At 41.2% G+C, this 20,414-nt stretch overlaps 1 protein-coding gene across 20 annotated transcripts in view; it reads left to right on the top strand.

Moving 5' to 3' along the window:
- The window catches only part of ank2b (ankyrin 2b, neuronal), a 177,692-nt gene that overhangs the window by 140,319 nt on the left and 16,959 nt on the right, over positions 1-20,414 (top strand). For 10 of the 20 annotated variants that reach the window (XM_076724289.1, XM_076724281.1, XM_076724287.1 and 7 more), the window contains 19 exons: positions 1,371-1,595; positions 3,275-3,373; positions 4,852-5,006; positions 5,093-5,304; positions 6,290-6,494; positions 6,593-6,689; positions 6,803-7,031; positions 7,120-7,245; positions 7,345-7,467; positions 8,272-8,304; positions 8,627-8,648; positions 9,044-9,082; positions 11,060-12,640; positions 13,634-15,673; positions 16,221-16,298; positions 16,667-16,798; positions 16,917-17,066; positions 17,193-17,427; positions 17,843-17,903. In XM_076724289.1, coding sequence (XP_076580404.1) covers positions 1,371-1,595; positions 3,275-3,373; positions 4,852-5,006; positions 5,093-5,304; positions 6,290-6,494; positions 6,593-6,689; positions 6,803-7,031; positions 7,120-7,245; positions 7,345-7,467; positions 8,272-8,304; positions 8,627-8,648; positions 9,044-9,082; positions 11,060-12,640; positions 13,634-15,673; positions 16,221-16,298; positions 16,667-16,798; positions 16,917-17,066; positions 17,193-17,427; positions 17,843-17,903 — 5,842 coding nt within the window. The remainder of the gene's footprint in view (positions 1-1,370; positions 1,596-3,274; positions 3,374-4,851; positions 5,007-5,092; positions 5,305-6,289; positions 6,495-6,592; positions 6,690-6,802; positions 7,032-7,119; positions 7,246-7,344; positions 7,468-8,271; positions 8,305-8,626; positions 8,649-9,043; positions 9,083-11,059; positions 12,641-13,633; positions 15,674-16,220; positions 16,299-16,666; positions 16,799-16,916; positions 17,067-17,192; positions 17,428-17,842; positions 17,904-20,414) is intronic. The other 10 variants (XM_076724291.1, XM_076724290.1, XM_076724288.1 and 7 more) reach the window with 5 other exon arrangements.

The raw sequence follows: 20,414 nt of genomic DNA, 5'->3' as shown, positions 1-20,414 counted from the left end.
TCATCCTCCTCATCGTCATCACTCTCTTTCTCCCCCTCACAGTGTGCTCTCTCGGTGGAGAGGTGTATGTGTCAATGTCCTCAACAGACATTACCTCGTATACCTTTCTCTTTGGGTTTACGATGCGTCAGATCATTTCAGTCTGACTCTAACTGTCAAATATGGCACCTAGTTCCACATTCGGAGTTTCAGAGTTGATGTCTCCACATGAGCAGATCACAAAGCTTAAATTGTGGATATCTCAAAAAGAGGTAGTGAAAGTTGAGGACAAGTTTGTTGATTTCATACAATGTCTTGTGAATTGTTCATTTTCACTAACATACCCACCAATGTTTCATGTTAGCCTGAGGAATATTTTAGCATAAAAGTACAGATACAGATGGATAAACTTAATACTGTTACCATGTTGAAGTAAACCACTGATGTATGTTTCAGCAATGGAGGACAGCAGTCTTTGTCTTCTAACAGTTTACCTGTCGTGGTGCTGAATTCAATAACACCTGTTTTTTATGTGTGTTTTAAAAACTGTGTTGTTTGCTTTACTGAAGCCAGGGCAAGATCACATTATAACTGGGTGTGGTATCAAATTGTAGTGTCACCTCATCACACTCACACGTGTGATCCATGTGCGTACGCTATCTGCCACTTTGCATGGGAGTGAGGTCCAAAGAGTCCACAGCTATGATGTCAAAAAGTTTAATCCAGCTCGACAGGATTTATGGAGATGGTCGTTGATCATTTTGACCATTCAGTGTTGAGAAAATAGACACCGAATCAGCAAAATAGCCCCAGTAGATCACTGTCCACATGGGTTTAAACGAAAAAATACCACCTTTTTCCTCTAGTTAAAAAGTTGAATTTATTAGCAATAAGACGCCTTCGCTCTGTTCAGTACACTCAGATGTTTTGCTGCTACTTGGTCTGGTGTGAACAGTAGTGTATGGTGGCTAATATTAGCTATTGTTAGCCAGTTAAGATGGTTATTGCTCTTTGACATTAATGTGTCAGTTCACTGACTTTAAGGCTGTCGGTAGTTGTATTACTGTAACTATACATTTTAGCCTTTAGCATTATAATGTAATTGCCACAGCTGGCCAGAGTTCACTGAACTAGTCCTTCGTAGTTTAAACACATGTAAATCTTTCAACTTGATGATGCTAAACATCCACATTGGCAGCATGTGTATATAATCTTGGATTAGTAATCACTTCAATGCTAGTTCTTTTCTTTTTTCTACTTTTGAGATGCTGATAGAGTGAGCAGTTGGGCAAACAATCTACCAAGTAGCTTTGGTGTCTATGTTCTCATCACTTAATGGTGTCAGTGATAAATGTCTTTAATCTGTGTAAATATCTCCTGTTCCGCCTCAGCTTCCTGGTTAGCTTCATGGTGGATGCCAGGGGTGGAGCCATGCGTGGTTGCCGACACAATGGCCTCCGCATCATTATCCCGCCCAGGAAGTGCAGTGCGCCCACACGGGTGACGTGCCGGCTGGTGAAGAGGCACCGTCTGGCCACCATGCCCCCTATGGTTGAGGGCGAGGGCCTGGCCAGCAGGCTCATTGAGGTGGGGCCCTCTGGAGCCCAGTTCCTCGGGTAAGGCTTCAGGGGTGGATGCTGGAATGAATGAATAAATGCCTTCAAAGTGACTAAATGTGCAGGATTAACAGGGAGGGAAAATGGAGAGGTAGCAAAAAAGTAAATGTATTGACAGGACAGGGACATGTAAGAGCATTTAATTGCTAGTTAAAGGTAGTTTAGTCATAGCGAGGAGCTTACAACTTGCTGCCCCTTTTCTTTCAGATTAATTTGTCCTCTGCCTCTGCCTTACTAAAACTGTTTCTGTATCTGCTGTTTGCTTTCTCCCAGCACCAGGGATCTCTTAGTCTTTGCTGTTCAGCATGCTCTGTTTTCTTTCATAACAGCTGCAGTCTAACTCTTTTTCACCTTTTCCCTAACCCTTAATGAATTCTTGTTAACTCCACCTCCAGTATATTGCACCATGATTGGTTTGATATGTGGCCACAAATTCTGCCCTCTGCTGGTAATGTTGAGACAGTATAACATAAACACATTCGTACTACGGTTATGAGTTTGCCAGTGTGTACAGTATGTACTGTAATTCAAGTTGTCCATCACCTATCTGCTGCTTACATGATAGAGGTTCTCTGTGACCAAATCTACTGAAATATGTGTTGTTCCTTTTACATTTATTTGAAATGTTTGAGTATTTAACTAAGTGAGTCCTGCCTCACTCGGACTTAAGATGATCATTCCTATTATGAATGTAGTTTATCGTTTTTTGTTTTTTATGTAACTTGAAAGTGGTATCATTTGAAACATTTCTAAGACATGCAACATTTTTAAGACCCGAAACACCCAGTGACTCCAGGAAACAACACTGATGATGTGTCCAAGGTTGTGCATCAGTAGATGTATTATCAACCTGCAGAATATTTCTAACTGCAAAAATGTCCTTACGGGCCTGTAAAAACTTACAGTATAGATAAACCCAAGTTGTTCATACTTATTTAAATTCAATCATACTTATAACTGAAATAATTATGAAACAGTATGTATTCAATAATTTATTTGTTGAAATTGATAAATGCAGTCAAATCTATGTAAGTATGAAATTGTGAAGTAATCCAGCACATTTTTACATTTCATTTCACTATTATGAAATGTTATTTCATCCAGCTTGTTTTCACAATAACAGTTTATTGCAAGCATTCTGATTTAATTGTAGCAGTTTACCATTTAAATTATCCTTTATTTCATTTTTTTCTCACATCATTATAGGCTTCATATCCAGGCTCTGTTTGTCTTGACTGATAGACAAATACTCAAAAGTGGCTGCTATTTGCTATCTGCTATTTGAAAAAATAACATTTTGAAACCAAAACTGTTATTTTGAAATAAAACTGCTGGAACTAAAACTGACAGTAAAAGGGAAAAAGTGGCATCAGGAAAGAAACATAATAATGAGCTTTAAAAAAATTACTGAATCGTTCCCAGTTTTGTGTTGATATTATATGTTTTGTAAGTATTCATTTACATATTTATTAATTTCCTGATTTCTTATTCAGTCAGTAATTTCATTTTGAACTCTTTTGTCCTCCGTAGACATGCAGCTGAATATTAGAACAGCGTTAATAATCTCTCTCAGCTGTTTCAAATCAGTCCCTCAAGGTTCCTGCTTTGCACCCAACCCATACATTGTGTGTGCTCTTTCTTCCTCACTGCTGCGTATGGATGCTTGGTTGATCACACAGTAAACTCCACCTCCCCAGTGCCCCTCCACCTCTAAATGAGGGAGAGAGTTTGGTTAGCAGAATCCTCCAGCTCGGCCCGCCGGGGACAAAATTCCTTGGGTAGGGTGGAAAAAATCAACGGTTTTGCATATGAAACAATCCATGGATGCCAGTCTTAGAGTTTTCCTTTCCAAACCCTTCCATTTGATGTTATTTTGTCCATACGTTATTGTCCTGTCATGTTTGCACAAGTGTCTTGTACACTCTGGCACTTATGGCCCTCTAGATTCTAGACATCACATTGCTGTGAGATCACGTGCTGTTTCTTTCTTTCTTTAATCCCTCTTATCTGCTTAGCTTTTTCCATTCCTGTCATTATGTTTTTATTTTACTTATTTCCTTTATAAATGTGTGTTAGAAGATGTTTGCTTTTATTTTTGTGTGAAATTGAAATGGTTTACGTGGCCTGTGAATAGCAAGGGAACCTGATGCATGCTGTGGCTCTGTGGTTGGCTCTACTTTTTTCTTCCTGCCCTGTAAATGTTAGCTTTTCCCAAAAGTGTAACCTGGGATTTCCAGACTCTTGCATACTCATAATTTTTGGCCACTTTCCCAACAATTATTTCAGCTTTTAGAAGGAAAATTTCCAAAAGCCAGTTCCAAAAGGCATGTTGAAGGCTTTTCTATTTTTTCACCATTTGAGCCAAAATTAAAAATCTAAGGTTATATAAGGAGTTATGTGTCAGGACATGATCACAATATATAAATTCTAGATATTGTTTAAGTTTCTCTAGCCACCACTGGAGGCAACCAGAGTAAATGAAAATAACATATATGAAAATGAATCATGTACTGGCAGGCCAAAGAACCCAGTAAATATCACATGAAAATATCAGCAGTTATGCTTTAATAGCTGTGTTTGTCCCATGTTGGATTGTACTTGTAGCATGCGTATTATAGATATGTGTTGTAGCTAGCTTGTTTTGATTATACACATCAGGTAAGTATGAAAGTGACAGTTCAATACTTGAATATAAAATGTAGTGAGTGTATCAGAACCTTTGTCTCCTCACCTGTAACTCATCCCATGTGGGTATTGACAGATTTCGATATAGTGCTTACTGTAGTATAATAATAGTCACCATAGTTGTCAAAGCAGAACTTGAGCCACCTTCTCAAACCTCTCCTGCAGCATAGTCGTCATTTGCAATGTAACTTGTTTAAACTTGTTGCTCACAACTAGTGTTTTACATTGTGTTAAGCAATCAAGGTAAGCAGCCAGAGCAATTTAATCAATGCTACATGTTTATACTCAGTAAAAATTATTTCTTAACCATCAACTTAGTTGTGTTAAGTGTACTAAAGAGCACCAAGAGCATGTCTGAGCACCAGCTAAGCAGCCTCTGGACGACAGACATGTAGTAAGGCTATTGGCATAAGCACTCATACACTAACGCAAGTTTTTTCACAACTTGCATGAAAAGGCGAGAAGATGCAAAAGAGACACAATGTCCAGAGGCAGTTGCTGCATTGTGTAGACACACTGTCATCCATGACAGTCTATGCTTACTCACTCTACCTGGCCTCTACCCCTCCAGTCCTGTGATTGTGGAGATCCCCCACTTTGCTGCCCTGCGAGGTAAAGAGAGGGAGCTGGTGATCCTGAGGAGTGAGACTGGAGAGAGCTGGAAGGAGCATCACTGTGAACACACCCAAGAGGAACTCAACCAGATACTTAATGGCATGGATGAGGGTGAGTCTCTTATGGTTTAACAGTAGACTACACCATGAGTAGACCTAAAAAGTAAACACTGATTTCCTTCTGCTTCCCTCCTCCAGAGCTGGACACGCCAGAGGAGCTGGAGAGGAAGCGCATTTGCCGTATCATCACTAGAGATTTCCCCCAGTACTTTGCTGTGGTGTCGCGCATCAAGCAAGACAGTAATCTGATTGGTCCCGAAGGAGGCATCCTGAGCAGCACCGTTGTGCCCCAAGTCCAGGCAGTTTTTCCCGAGGGGGCCCTCACCAAGAGGATCAGGGTCGGACTACAGGTAATTGACAAAGGCATCGCTATTGCCTGCGGTTATCATTTAATATATACATTTACCTGTTTTGTTGAATTCGTCTTAACTTAGTACTGTAGCAGATTGTGAGAACTGGTCACAATATGTTACATATGTTTTGAGGTTATACTCAAGATTCATAGTTTGGATATCAAACCATACCAACATCAGAAAGTAGGATTCCAATGTGCAATACAGGGCAAAAGTTTGACCTGATGATGGCTCCGGATCAAAGTCAGGGTTCACCAGTCAGGACACCCATTTATTTCAATTTAACCTCTAGAAGACATTTCTGTACCAGATGGTATGGTAGTTAATCCATTGGCACCAGATGAAAATCAAAATATTGACAAAGTCATTAGATGCGACAATCTGGGGACCATGAATGTGTTAATCTATCAATCCAAACCATCTAGCAGATACTACCGTGAAAAATTTACCCTGCTGGTAGTGTTAGGATTTATATTCTTGGGTTGAAGGATATCTTTACAAAATTTCATGGTAATCCATCTAAAAGTAGTTGAGATATTTCAGTCCATACGAAAGTGATGGATCCACCAAATGCTGACCAACCAATATTATCCCTATAGTCATACAGCTAGCATAGCTAGGCAGCAAACATACAAGTCAACCATATTTTACATGCTCTTTCCAAGTGGAAAGTCTGAGTTGCCATTTTGGAGATGAACAGCTGGATCCATTGGAAAGTTTCAGTTTGACAAAGTGGAGATGCTATTTTATGCTAAAGGCCATGTGCTTTTGGGATATCCTAGACTTTCTTTGAAAGTGCACCTGCCCAGAGTGTCAGATTAGATGGTTGTTGTATGTTGTAGCTTGTAGTCAGTCAGTTGACAAGGCAGCATTTCAGTCAGGAGACCATCCTTACTGCTTGACCTTACTCAGACAATAATCCTGTATAAGATTTATTGACAATAAAAAGTATGGTCACTGTATTGTCTGTCTGTTCTCCCAGGCCCAGCCAGTCAATGTGGATGTAGTGAGAAAGATCCTGGGGAACAAGGCCACCTTCAGTCCCATTGTCACTCTGGAACCCCGCAGGAGGAAGTTCCACAAACCCATTACCATGACCATCCCTGTCCCCAAGACCAACTCTGACCCAGTCCTCAATGGCTTCGGAGGGGACACCCCCACCTTACGACTGCTTTGTAGTATCACTGGTCAGAAATACACACAAATACACTCACCAATCTGTGAATAAAGCAATCAGACACATGCTCACAATCTACGTCGATCTTGTGTTTGTGTCCATGTGCAGGTGGAACAACGCCTGCTCAGTGGGAGGACATAACAGGAACAACTCCTTTAACATTCATCAATGACTGTGTCTCCTTCACCACCAATGTGTCTGCCAGGTAACTCAAAAATAGTTTGTTATTGCACAGCTAAATCTGCTACTGATTTAAAGAGACTCAGATTTGGCAGCTAAAACCTCACTGGCTCTTTCCAATCCCCTTCTTCTTTCTAGATTTTGGCTGATAGACTGTCGACAAGTCCAGGAATCTGTCAACTTCTCCACTCAGGTGTACCGAGAAATCATCTGTGTCCCTTACATGGCCAAGTTTGTTATCTTTGCCAAGACCCATGACCCCATTGAGGCCCGATTGCGCTGCTTCTGCATGACCGATGACAAGATCGACAAAACCCTGGAACAGCAGGAGAATTTCACCGAAGTGGCCCGCAGCCGAGATGTGGAGGTGAGAAAGGAGAGAAGAGAATTACAACTGACACCTGTCATTATTTGATATTAAGCCCTTGTACTCATCTGCGTGTTATATTTCTCAGGTACTGGAAGGCAAACCTATCTATGCAGACTGCTTTGGAAACCTTGTTCCTCTCACCAAAAGTGGCCAGCACCACCTCTTCAGCTTCTTTGCCTTTAAGGAGAACAGACTAGCACTCTTCATCAAAGTGAGCACTATTCTTTATTAGTTTATTCACAAAGAAGCAAGCACAGAGTTTTCTTTGCAAGTGCAGCCATCGTCAACAATAACTGCTTGGCTGTTGCAGATCAGAGACAACACTCAGGAGCCGTGTGGCCGTCTGTCCTTTATGAAAGAACCCAGGAACTACAGGTCACTCACCCAAAATGCCATATGCAACCTCAATATCACTCTCCCATCGTACTGCAAGGTAAGGTTTCAATACTGCTGTTTGACTCAACAGATTAGTTCTGTCGCGTATCTTGGTAGCTCTTGTAAGTAAAATTGACTGTTGGCAGCTATACTTTAACATGAAAACATGAAAAGCGCTAGAGTAAGATACTCTAGTTGTTTGGAAGCTAGACCATACTGCAATATTGAGCCTATTTTCCTTGTACCGCTGTAAAACATACTAATATCTCATTTATCGATTACTACACTATTCTGAAACATAGCCCCAATTATTTTTTTATTAGTTTAAATCCTTATTTCTTCCTTATTTCTTATATTAATGTTTCAAAGAAGTCAATTGTGCTAAGGCTATGAAAGGCCAGTATTAGTGCTTCATAGTGAAGATTGCTGCTTTACTGTGAAAATTGCCTTTCTAACCAGTGCGCCATCTACAAAGCTGTACTAGGCAATATTGCAGGCTTGTGGCCTATAATCACATGAGGAGAAAACAGAATGTATAGGACTCAAAATCCTAGAACTCATGCAAATTGATGGCTTGTCTTGATAGCATGGCTAGTTTGTGATCCTTTACGCCAAGGCATCAAGAGACAAAAAAGAAGGTCAAAATATGATTCTGGCTAACAAGGTGAATCTGATTTTACAGCCAAACCATTTGCCTAATGCAGCTTTAAAGACCACTGTGACTTTCCCTGAAATCAAGCTGACTGGTTGTCTTCATTGCTATGGAAACCACACATTGCCCCCTGTCGTTTTCCCTCTTTAATGTTGCTGTTGTTTCTATCTGTACATCTTTCTGCTTCTTGCTGCTTCTTGCTCCCAAAAGGAGTCCGATTCAGACCAAGAGCAAGAGGAAGAGGTAAAAGCAGCCACCGCTTCTCCCTCCCTCCTCTGCTAACTAGCTTTGCTGATCTTGTCCACAGTCTTGTCATCAGGACAAAATAGAAGACATGTTCACGAGTAGTCAAATGTTACATTGTAGATATACATTCTTTATTGTAATACAGTAGATGACATTGTGATTTGTCAGTGGCATACCTCATTTTTGTTGTGGTGTTACGTGGGTCCTTATGTTCTTTTTCTGAACCAGCAATTGTAATGGTAGTACTAGTACGAATGTTAGGCACATACAGTTGATGAAAAAAGCCTAACTGTGATTCATTTTCCATATTTTTTTCCAGACCAGCAGAACGCTAGAGAAATGTAAGACATTTTTTCCTATTTAACTGACTATACGTACTAAAATAGTTGCTATTCTAATATAATACTGCATGTCTGCTTGTCTTTATTGACTAAACTAATATGACAAAAACACTGATATTGTGTGGGTGATTAGTCAAACAGAGGAATAACCAAACTGATAGACTGACACCGCCAGTTTAGCCCTAGCATAACTGTAGGCCATATACATTTTATCAAAGCCCTTTAAGCTTCATGTATTTTTGTCTTGTCAAACGTCCAAAAACACCTTACCTGCACCTGCCCATGTTAATGTTCTGTTTCTCCTGAGGCTTAACTTCACTTTTTACTTTCTTTTTTTCTGATTTCACACCTGCCTCAATGTCTTCAATTTGACTCTTTCCCCTTCACAATTTGAGATCGGACATATGGAGAAAGAGTTAGACACTGCCATCTACGTATGTACATAACAATTAAATTCATTCATACTGTGGTGATCACAAATGCCTCTAATTTTGTGCTGGCTAAAATCTGGCAGTAGCGTGAACACAGTCACAGTGCCATTTTCATTGTGACTATTTTTTTATATTAGTGATTGTTTGGTCATTTAGTGACTCCAAACAAACCCGCTTGAGGTGGGTGGAGTGAAGCAGCATTGCAATTTGGCACATCAATAGGCAACTTTTAATGGCATTAAGGCAGACTCTGTACTGGTTCGATCAATGAGAGGCTCTTACCAATAATGTCATTCACAGCTGCTTGTGGGATGTATGACTTTAAATCCCTTGTAGTTGATTAAACAACTGTAGCCTTCATGTAGCAGCAAGAAGGGAATACGATCAGCTTTCAAAGGAAATTAGATTAGGTGATGTGATTTGTCATCACTGAAGCACACCTGGACTCTTCCTGCTGATGCTGCCTTCCTCTTCTTAAAAATGTGTTCATCCTGCTCTGCTTCAGCTGCTCAGTTTGTGCCATGCTGGCCCAGGGTTGTGCTAGTACCTCTGGTCACCCGAATTCCAAACCGTAGTTGCTCACATCATGTGTACTTGAAATTACTGAAACTGGGTGCTAGTGATTGTGCAAGCATCCAGTTCCAGGAGATTAGAGGCCAGAATATTAGTAATCCTCCATCTGTAGACCTCTAGTGTAATGGTAAAGTAATCTGAATCCTTCCCCTTCTACCCTTCCTCCTTGGTCGTGTAGTGATGTGAAAATGACTAAAATGGAAATGGGCAAATACAACATACGTGAGCATTTAAATTAACCTCATAATAAAACAACCCATGGTATACATGAACCATGCTGTACATACATGGATGATATGTGATTCATTAAAATTCCATGTGTTTTCAGGAAAATTACAATATTGCAATATATATATATATATATATATATATATATATATATATATATATATATATATGGACCAAGAACTCACCACATTACTAAATGAAGACATACTAACAAGTAGCCCTAATTGTAGAATTAATCAGTGCATTGAACTTTCCAGTCACTCTTCACCAGGACCTTTCCATCAGCATTTTCCTTTGCTTTGCATGGAAATAACTTGCCTTACATTAATGTGTATGTGTGTGCTTGTATGTCTGAATGATTACATGTCATGTCTTGTTAATGAGAGTTTATTTGTTCTTTTATTGGTGTGCTTATTTGGAATGCTCCCTCACAACACCTTCTGCTCGTGGTTTTGTGCACAGTTTTTCATTATTTCAGTTTTCATTTCAGTTATATTTCAAATATTTAGTCAAGCATAAGGCTGAATGGAGGGCAAAGACAATTAAAATTTTGTCCCTCCCTGCAAGATGTCTTATTCTAGTATTACACTAATCTTCCTTATTTGAAAGTAAATGATATGCTTTGTCTACAATGAAAAGCATGGCAAATCATTATTTGTTGTATAAGTTATCACTGGCTTTCTTTGAGAGATAGTACTAGTATTCTGAGTTGTTTTCAGTCCTTTTTGCCTATTATCACATTTACATGTATCATACATCTGAGCAATCTTGAGATGTCTTGATGTTTTTTCTTTGTTTCCTTTGTTTTCCCATTTCCCATTGTACTTGTTGCTTTCTTGGTAACCTGGTCTCACTCATAGTTGGTACAATTTTGAATGTATTTAGTCTTGTTCTATAGTTTTGTCTCGTGAGTGTGGGTGTGCTGAGTGTATAAGCAAGTTATTTCCTGGTCATAACATTTCCCATTTAGCATTTGCTTTACCACAGTTCCCCAGAGACATGAAAGTATAAGCCCAATTCCTCTGATACCCTGATGTAGAACCCATTGTGAATTTGTTGTCCTATGATCCCTGCAGTGTGTTCCAAATCTTGTCCTGACCACATTCTCCAATGTCTGTCTCCTTTCATTTGAATTTTTGATTTTCTTTACTCTTTACTTGTTCTTCTTCCATATGGAAGATGAAGAGACGGAGACATCAGTCCTGAAATCAGAGCTGATCCGAGAACCAGACCTCCTATCCGACGTGTCAGAGATGAAACAAGATTTGATCAAAATGACTGCCATCTTGACAGCAGACTCCACAGAGAAATCCCCTTCCTTAGGAGGGTGTGGTCTAGAGAAAGGGACTGAGGATGTTTCTGGAGAGCCATTAGAAATAATGGAAAAGGACTTAGAGAAAGTCAAAGAGGACCTAGAGAAAGTCAGTGAGATACTGAGGAGTGGAACATATGAGGGTGAGGCAGCAGAAGAGGTAGCAAAGGCAGCTAGAATGGCAGAGGAGTGGGTTCTTCTCTCAGACAGTGAGATAGAGGAGGCCAAAAAGATGTCAGCCTTAGAAATTCAAGAGCCTGTCTTACGTGAAAGTAGAGCTAACAGAGGAGCTCCCAGACCTAAAGCCATAAAGGACAGTGGTGACCTTAAAGAATACCTCCTGGATGCACCTATAAGCTCCAAAGTAAAAGCTAAAAAACAGCCAGCTGTGCAAGAAAGATTCACGGATGTTGTACTCCGCAAAAGTGCAAAACCAACCACTCCAACCAAAGTGCATGACAGAAAAACTGCTGGGGATGTTAAAAAAACAGTCAGAAGGATGGGAAAAGACCAGAAGCAAGCAGAGGAATCAACAGATGCAGGTGCTCTTCTAAGTGTGCCTACAGCCCCTGGCCCACCATCACCTGTATCTCCAGTGGTTGAAGAAACTCCCATTGGTTCAATAAAGGACAAAGTCAAAGCCTTACAACAGAGAGTCGAGGCAGAGCAAAAAAGCAAGAAGGTCACTGGAGGCAGGCCATTGCAGTTGCCTGTTATGAGCAAACCAAAAGCCAAAGAAAGCCCTAAATCAAAACAGGGCCCCCCTAAATCCCCCAAAGCTGAATCTGAAAAACTTGAAGAGACCATGTCAGTTAAAGAGCTGATGCAAGCATTCCAAACAGGGCAGGACCCCTCAAAGAGAAAGTCTGGGCTATTTGAGCTCAAAACATCTACTACGTCAAGATCAGAAAAAACCACAAAATCAGAAACCATCCAGTCAAAATCCATGACCAAAGCAATAACCTCACGTGTCTCTCAAGAACGAGAAGTATCTCTGGATTCCAAACCTCGCAAGAAAGAGACTACTCAGCAAGACAGAGACAAAGAAACCATGAAACCAGTTGTTGGCACCCATTCAGAGCTAACAGAAACTGTAGATTTTGGAAATGGTGGCCTTGATGATAGCTCTGACAGCTTAAAACATGAGGGTGTGGCAGACTCACTAAGTGCCAGTTCTGGAGATGGATCTCCTCATGTAAGCTCTGAGGACAGTTACAAACATGAGGGTCTAGCCACTCCAGGCACAAGCCCAGAAAGTATGTGTGTTTCTCCCAAAACTGGACAGCAGACCTCTACAACTTTGGCAGCAACTGCCACAACAGTCAAAAAAGAAAGTAAAGACACAGAGAAGTCTGGAGACTCTGGTGTAGGAACCACTGGTGACCAACTGTCTACAGAATTGACCCTCCCTGTCTCTTCCAGCGAGGCTGCAGATGACCACACTACAAGTGAGTCCATATCTGTTAGGAGGAGTGAGTCTAAGCCGTCTAAACCTCAAAAGCTTACAAAGAGAATTTCAGAGACTGTAGAAACTTTTCTTAGCGATGACGAGAGCCCTGATCGTCAGCAAGCATTATCTTTAGATGGTTCTCCAGCCTCTAGATCCCCTTCTCAGCGTCATGAAAACTTAGAGCTGCATTTGAAACAAAGCTCAGATGCTCTCAGTCCATTAGCTGATGACTCCTTGACAATAAGTCACAGAGACTCTCTAGAAGGTAGTCCTCTCATGGAAGAAAACTCATCCCATAAGTCCCCAGACTCTATTGAACCTAGTCCAACTAAGGAATCTCCCCCACATGACTCTTTGGAGAGCAGCCCTGTAGAGCAGAAAAACTACCCATCCTTTCCCTCAGCTCTAGGTCCACCTAGTAAATCTTCTAGCCATCCAGAGCCCTCCAGAGCTACAGAATTCCCCCAAGATGCTTTGCGTGGTAGGCTGCTTCGAGACCATGAGGCTAGTGCTGATGATGACAGTTGTGAACAGACATCTCAGATGACAAGTTCCGGTAAGAGTCCCCTCTCCCCTGATACTCCTAGTTCTGAAGAGGTAAGTTATGAGGTAAACCCCAAACCCCCTGACCATACATTCCTCTCTGTTCAATCCAAATCGGCTGTCATCCTTGAAGAACTGGAAGAAGAGGATACATCTAGCTACGAAGCTAAGAGAAAAATCACTCCAGAGGAGGAGATGTTTAAGATGGCAGCCAAAATAAAAACATTTGATGAAATGGAACAAGATGCAAGAAGCAAAAAGAACTCTAGAAAAGATTTGTTTCCCCCAGCAGATGCCAAAATAGGGGATGACAGCTATGAAACATTAGAGCCCACAAGTGAGAAGCTTTCGCAAAGTGAATGTGGGCTCAATAGACCCACTGAAGATTCAAAGTTAGCTCTTTTTGTTGATCCCCATAATAAAGTACAACCTCCCTCTCCTTTTTCAGCAGGTTTGCATGATGGATCCCACAGCAAAGAGGTCAAGAACACAACAACAGCCAGTCTCACTTCAGAGGGACCTCACTCTGTCTCAGACCAGCATCATTCAAAATCCAAACTGGAAACTGCACAGGAACAAAGAGTCCTGCCATTTGCTGATAAAGACAGTACTGCCAAAAGGGCTGCTGTAACATCAAACACTGAAAACAGGACTGATGAGCAAAAGGAGGAGAGTCTAAGGAAGGCAAGAAAAAATGAAGGAGATACGTATGGTCAAGAGTCAGGCATGACCAGTCAACAGACTGGTACACTAAAACGAGCTAGCAACATAACAGATGAAGTGAAAGGAGATAAAAAGGTACATATGGGAGCACCAGAAGCTGGACTCAGTGCAACTGGTGCCACAGGTCAAACAAAGGAAATGGTCAAACCGGAGGCGTGTGTCTATGATGACACAGAGGAGGATGATGAGGCACTGGGACCTCCCAGAACTGAGTCAAAAGGTGTCACTGCAAGGGTAGACACTGACTCATGGTCTGCCATGCGAGAGGATGATGCCACTTTTGCAGCTCGTGTCAAAGAGGAGGAACAGAAGATATTGAATCTGGTGGTGGACCGTCAATCTCTGCAAGCAACTCCAGACACAACACCTGGTAGAACACCAACAGAAGAGAGCACGCCAACCAGTGAGCCCAACCCCTTTCTATTCCAAGAGGGGAAGCTCTTTGAGATGACCCGAAGTGGTGCCATTGACATGACTAAGAGAAGCTATGAGGAGGAGGGGGGTGGCTTCGCCTTTTTCCAGATAGGTGAACAGCCTGTAGAGGAACCTTCCTTAGAAGAGGACAGGCAAGAAGTTGTGATATCAGCAGCAGAACCTGAAGTTGGCCTCAATCTAACACTAGATGTTAAGTGCGAGGAGACTGAGAATTCAAAAGAAACAACTGATTCTCAGCTTCAGTCCTCACCTGGAGATGATCAGCCATCCTCAAAAGCTGATGCCTCCAAATCTAAAATCCCTAAAATGGGCATTTCAGCTTCAGCGAAACCTACAAAGAAAGATCAGACCTCCCCTGAAAGTCTAGAGACTAAAACAGAAAAAAATGTAAATGAAGGATGCTTAGATTTAGACACAAGTGCCCCTGACCAAATGATAACAAATGTACAAACAGCAGAAACTACCGTCACTAGATCAGTATACTCTGAACAGGGCCAAGAGTCCTCTGATTCTTCTCCAGAAGAACCACAATCAGTGGTAGAAGCCCCCAAACCAACAGGCAAGTCCAAACAAAGTGCTTCCAGTAGTGTTAAAAAGACTCCTGTCAAAACACAAGCTAAGTCTGCTCCTCAAGGTCGAGGTAAATCTTCAATTCCCTCTCCATCTTATGCAACTCCCTCTTCAACGACTCTTAAAAAAGAGCCCTCTTTTTCTTCTGAATCTAAATCTAGAATTCCCATCAAAGCTAGCTCTTTAAAGTCTGATTCTACTGTCAAACGTACTGAATCTACCCAAGACAAAAAGCTTAAGGTTCCTGTAAAAAAGGATTCAAGGAGAAAATCTGAGACAGATGCAGGTCCCTCTGTGGATGTCAAAACCAAGACACCATCTTCCAAAGCCAAGAGCTTCTGTGAGGTGGAGTCTACCAGGACATCTGCTAAAAAAAGTGCTGAGACGGCAAAATCTAAAAGCTTCCAGTCCAGATTGCCAGTCCGAGGCAAAAGTGGTCAGTCCTCTCTTTCATCAACACCCACTAAAGAGAAAAGTGAGCCAGACAAACAGTCAATTGAGTTCTTCGAAGAGATAAGTGATGAAGCAGCAAAACTTGTGGCAAGGTTGGCACAGGCAGAAAAAGAGAAAGAACAAGAGGCTGCAGCTGCCAACTCAGATGATGAGAGTAGTCTCATTGATCCATCAATCATAGAAAGAGAAACTTTCCCTGAGATGCAGTTCCCTCCCTCAGGAGACGTCTTTCCCATTAGACCACTGTGGGACGACCCTGTTGAGACACAGATGCAGCGAATCCCCGACGATAAAGCCCAAAGTCAAGGTATCCCCCCTGTTTAAGGGGCTATTCTCTATCTCTTGTGCCTCATTAGTACTCTGTAGCTGTAAAGGTGCTGCCTCTCTGTCTCTTGTACATAAGTCCCATTGTAGTTGAAGAATCCATGTGGCTGTGTCACTTGCGTTGTATTTGTTTTTGTAATGACGTCTCTCTTTCCTCCTGTGTGCTGAAAATCTCAAGATTGACTTAAAGGCTTTATGGAACTTGTGAAAACAACTTAGTCACTAAAATGTTTGAAAGATTAAAGAGTAAACAATTATTACGTCAGTAGTTTTCTAATGATTGAAATGTACATTTCTTAGTAAGTGTCACTACGAGATCTATTACAACCATTCTTCACAGACATAGTATGTACTTTGTCTCACTTAAAATTCCTTAATTTGAAATCATGAATTAACTTAAAAGAAAAAAAAAAACTGTCAAGAAAGCCAGTGATTTTTTTTTTTTTTTTTTAAATGCCATTTGTGAATGTCACTTGATTTGGTATACCTTGCGGCTCTGACCGCTCATGGCTGTCTGGTGGTATTTGCAGTAGATCCACAGGATGAAGAAGAAAGAAAAGAGCAACGGTTGGCCATTATAGCTGACCATCTGGGATTCAGCTGGACAGGTCAGTCACAGCTTAGTAGCAGTGATGAAGCTGTCAAACTTAACCTCCTAAGACCCGAACTCTTGCATGGCATGCATTTTTAATTTCTCTTTGCTATTTGGGCTGATTGGGACCTGGTGAGTGTAAAAACAAAGAATAATCAGTGTATTGTTATTATATATATGTAATATATATTATTATTATTATTAGCAGAATGATGTCCTTGTATGTGGACGCCAGGTCCTGGGAGGTTAAAGTATACATTGTGACTTCATTTTTGCAGCCACGCTCACAAGAAACATAATTTAAAACATTTCAAAAATATCATGGTATCATCAGAATCTGTATTATTATTATTATATATATATACATTATATTTTTCTCCACAGAGTTGGCACGTGAACTGGACTTCAGTGAGGAAAGGATAAACCTGATACGGATTGAAAACCCCAACTCACTTCAAGACCAAAGCCATGCCCTTTTGAAACTATGGGCAGAGAGGGAGGGAAAGCATGCCGCAGGTTAGTGATCAGTAGGGTACAAATTTCTCAGAATTATTACTCTTTAAAGAAGTACAAAGCAGAAAGCTGAGATAAAAATTTAAAGTGAAACTTTCTAACCTGTTTTTGGTGTCACCAGAAACAACACTAATTAAAAGACTGACGAAGATCAACCGAATGGACATTGTTCACCTCATTGAAACCAAGATAATCAAGTCCACTCAAGAAGAAACATCCTCACACACCTATGCAGAAATAGAGCGGACCATAGCACTGGATCATAGTGAAGGTACACAACATATTAACTTGAAGCAGACAGTTGATTAATTTGTTTTCATGTCTTTGTAGAACATTCATATTGATTGCTTTCCTATACGATTCAGACTTATTTAGAACTTTGTATGTCCTTTGTCAGGATTCTCTGCCCTTCATGAAGACATTGACAGCCCCAGGCCAGGCAGGCGTACAGAGGCCACACGTAGGAGTCCAGGCTCGGGACAAGAAGTACCCATGGTGTCAGCAGAGGACCTGTCCTCCAGTTTGTCATCACTTCATGAGACAATAGGAAGATCAGAGACAGATTCCACAGCAACAGGCCTTCTTAGAAATGCCCAAAAAGAGAAACTACAGAAAGAGATGGCGACAACATAGTAAGTTATGCAGAAAGTTTAATTTGTGTGGCCACACCCACATTACATTTGCTGTTTTCTACAAGCATGTACACATGTTGCACTATACCTCAATTTGTTGACTGAGCTACAAAACAAAGTGTGGTCCTTACTCAAAAGAAGCATTTCAGATTTTTCTTCAAAGAGCTTTGTCTTCCTTTAAGAAATGATGATCTTGAAAATGACTGTGACATATCTCTGGCCCCGGAAATCTTAGGCTTCGGTTTACTTGGCTTAACTGTGTACTTCACAAAATATATCAAGTTTATACATTATGATGATATCAAGGAAAACTCTGATTATGTGAAAATCTTATCAGAATCCGTTCTTTTTTACACATCGTAACAACCATTCATTGACTGGATATTGAAACTATTGAAACTTTTTTTTTTTACAGCTCATCACAAAGAGTATATGAGGAATTGACAGACACAATGCACAAAGGCAGTTTTAAACAAGTAAGTCCTTTCTTCACACTGTACTGCACCTCTCCCTACAACCTCCGATCCCATGTGATAAGCCCTTTGTACAAAGGGGGACCCATGTTAGGTGCCCAGATTACCCCACCTCCTTACCCCATTGTTGAAGCATGCGATGATGAGGACCCTGCTGGATACGAGGGAGCAGAAGGGGGAGAGGAGTGGAGCTTGGAGTGTCTACAAACCAGTCATTCTGAATACAATGCCCATAATTTGTCACCGTTGCCTTGGCGAGAGTCATCCAATAGCTCTCGAACAGGTGTATGTGAGAGCCGACCCTTGTCTTTGACCGATTTTGGAGATAGCTTGATTGAGTGTGATCAAGTTGAGCAAGACTTCAGGAAACTGTCTATGGAGCTTATGGAAACCAGTGCGGTCTCTGAAAAGATGTCCTTTCCACAACCAAGTAGTGAACAGAAGCTTCAACCAATTCAGCCTTCTTCTGCTTCAGTTAATCCAATGACAGAAACCATTCAGACCAAACAAATGGCCAGAAGACATATGGATGAAGTTTCACGTCGACTGTATAAAGTCCTGTATGGATATGATGTTGACCTGATGGATTCAGATACTGAGGATGTGTCTGTAGCGCCTGAAGACATAATTCATGCTGGAGTCAGTGAAGATGTTTCAAACTCTATGCTTGAGACTGATATTTACCAGACCTCAATTTCAGGTAACCTTGATGCCAAATCCATTCATGGCATGAATCAAACCAAGAATACTACCACTCAGGCATTAGCAGGTCCCTCTGATATGAGTCGTACTATTCCAGGTTTAATGTCTCAAAGGCCTGAACTCCTGAGCCCAAACAACTTAATTCAGATGTCACATGACTCAACTTGTGAGCAGGTAGATGATGCAATGCCAGTTATACCAGATGCCGAATACAGCTTTGAGAAACACAGACAGAACAAACCTGAAAATGAGGTTGTGGTGTCTGTAGACTCTACAAGTGACATTGAAGCATCTAGATATAGATCCTGTTTACCAGAATCCACATCTGAAACCATTTTTGAACTTCATAGCTTAGGTCATGATAGATCATCTTCACCTGAACGTTTGACTGATGCAGCAACGAGTAGGGCCTCGTCACCTGAATCAGTGTCATCAGTAAATGAGCTACGTTTTCTTGCACCTGATTCTCCAATACCTCAGTTTAGGCCCTTGTCTCCCCTCCCACCTTCAGTTTTTCCATGGGAAACTGTTGAGGTTAAGTTTTCAGCCCTGGGGCAACCATTACTGAGTGCGCCAGGAGGCACATCTATGCTGTTAACAACAGAGGCAGAGGAAAGACCATTAACACCAATGGTTCCAAACAAAAGACCATTTGGAAGGCCTGTATCATTAGGCAGTGATTATAGTGAGAGATCCATCTCACCTCAGTCATTAACCTTCGACATAGAAGACAGAGCATCATCACCTGAGTCTGTCATTTTAGAAGCAATGCAGTGGTTTTTTACATCTTCTGAACAAGTGACTCTGTCTCCTGATTTCCATGAAATGAGACCATCATCTCCTGAATCATTTGGTTCCGTGACTGCATATTGTCAGCTTCCACCTGACTCCCCTGTCCCAGAATTTAGACAAGTCTCTGAGATTTGTACAACTTGTCAATGTAGATCATCATCACCAGACTCAGTGTCATCAGATATGGAATTTGAAATGGTACCTTTGTCATCAATGCTTTTTGAAGACAGGCCAACATCCCCAGAGTCTGTAAATGAATATAAAGCATTGTCACCTGATTCACCTATACCTGAATTCAGTAACAACTGGCCTGACTCAGCTATTGTAATAATAGGGGAGAGATCCACTTCACCTGAATCTGTTTGCTCAGATGTAGAGTATGGCTCCATGTATCCAGCATCTCTCAGCCATGAAGACAGAGCTTCATCACCTGCTTCAGTTGCATCTGGAGATAGATCTGAATCTGTTTGGCCTGTGGTTGAACATACATCACCCTCCCCTGAATCAGTTCACTCTGCAGAGGTAGTGTCAGATTCTATACCTGCTGGTCATAGAACAAAATCTTCACCTGAACCATTAGTATCTGATACAGAGAACAAACCACCAACATCAGTGACATCTGAGTATGATGATGATTGGGTTGTTATATCTTTGTCTGATATTGAAGAAAGACCTGTCTCACCAGAGTCAGTGCCTTACTACAGACCAATGTCTCCACAGTCAGCAGTGCTAGATGTTAGAGTATGCTCTCCTGAAGCAGAAAAACTCAATGAGTGTCTGTCCCCAGATTCTCCCTTGCCACAATATATGTCACCTGTGCATTATGATGTTACTATGAATTATCATTCATCATCACCAGAATCTGTGTTGTCAGATACACAATATGATGCTATGCCACTGATATCATCTTTTGACAAGAGGCCTTTATCTCCTGATTCTAGTGGTTCTGTAAGTGACTGTACCTCTGTACCTCAGTGTCATGTACCTTTATCCTCAACAAATTATTCAGTGTCAGACTAC

The sequence above is a fragment of the Chaetodon auriga genome, chromosome 24 (genome assembly GCF_051107435.1).
Source record: "Chaetodon auriga isolate fChaAug3 chromosome 24, fChaAug3.hap1, whole genome shotgun sequence".
In the NCBI taxonomy this organism is placed as follows: Eukaryota; Metazoa; Chordata; class Actinopteri; order Chaetodontiformes; family Chaetodontidae; genus Chaetodon; species Chaetodon auriga.
The sequence above is the reverse complement of the archived record's forward strand: the minus strand, read 5'-3'. Positions and strand labels throughout refer to the sequence as shown.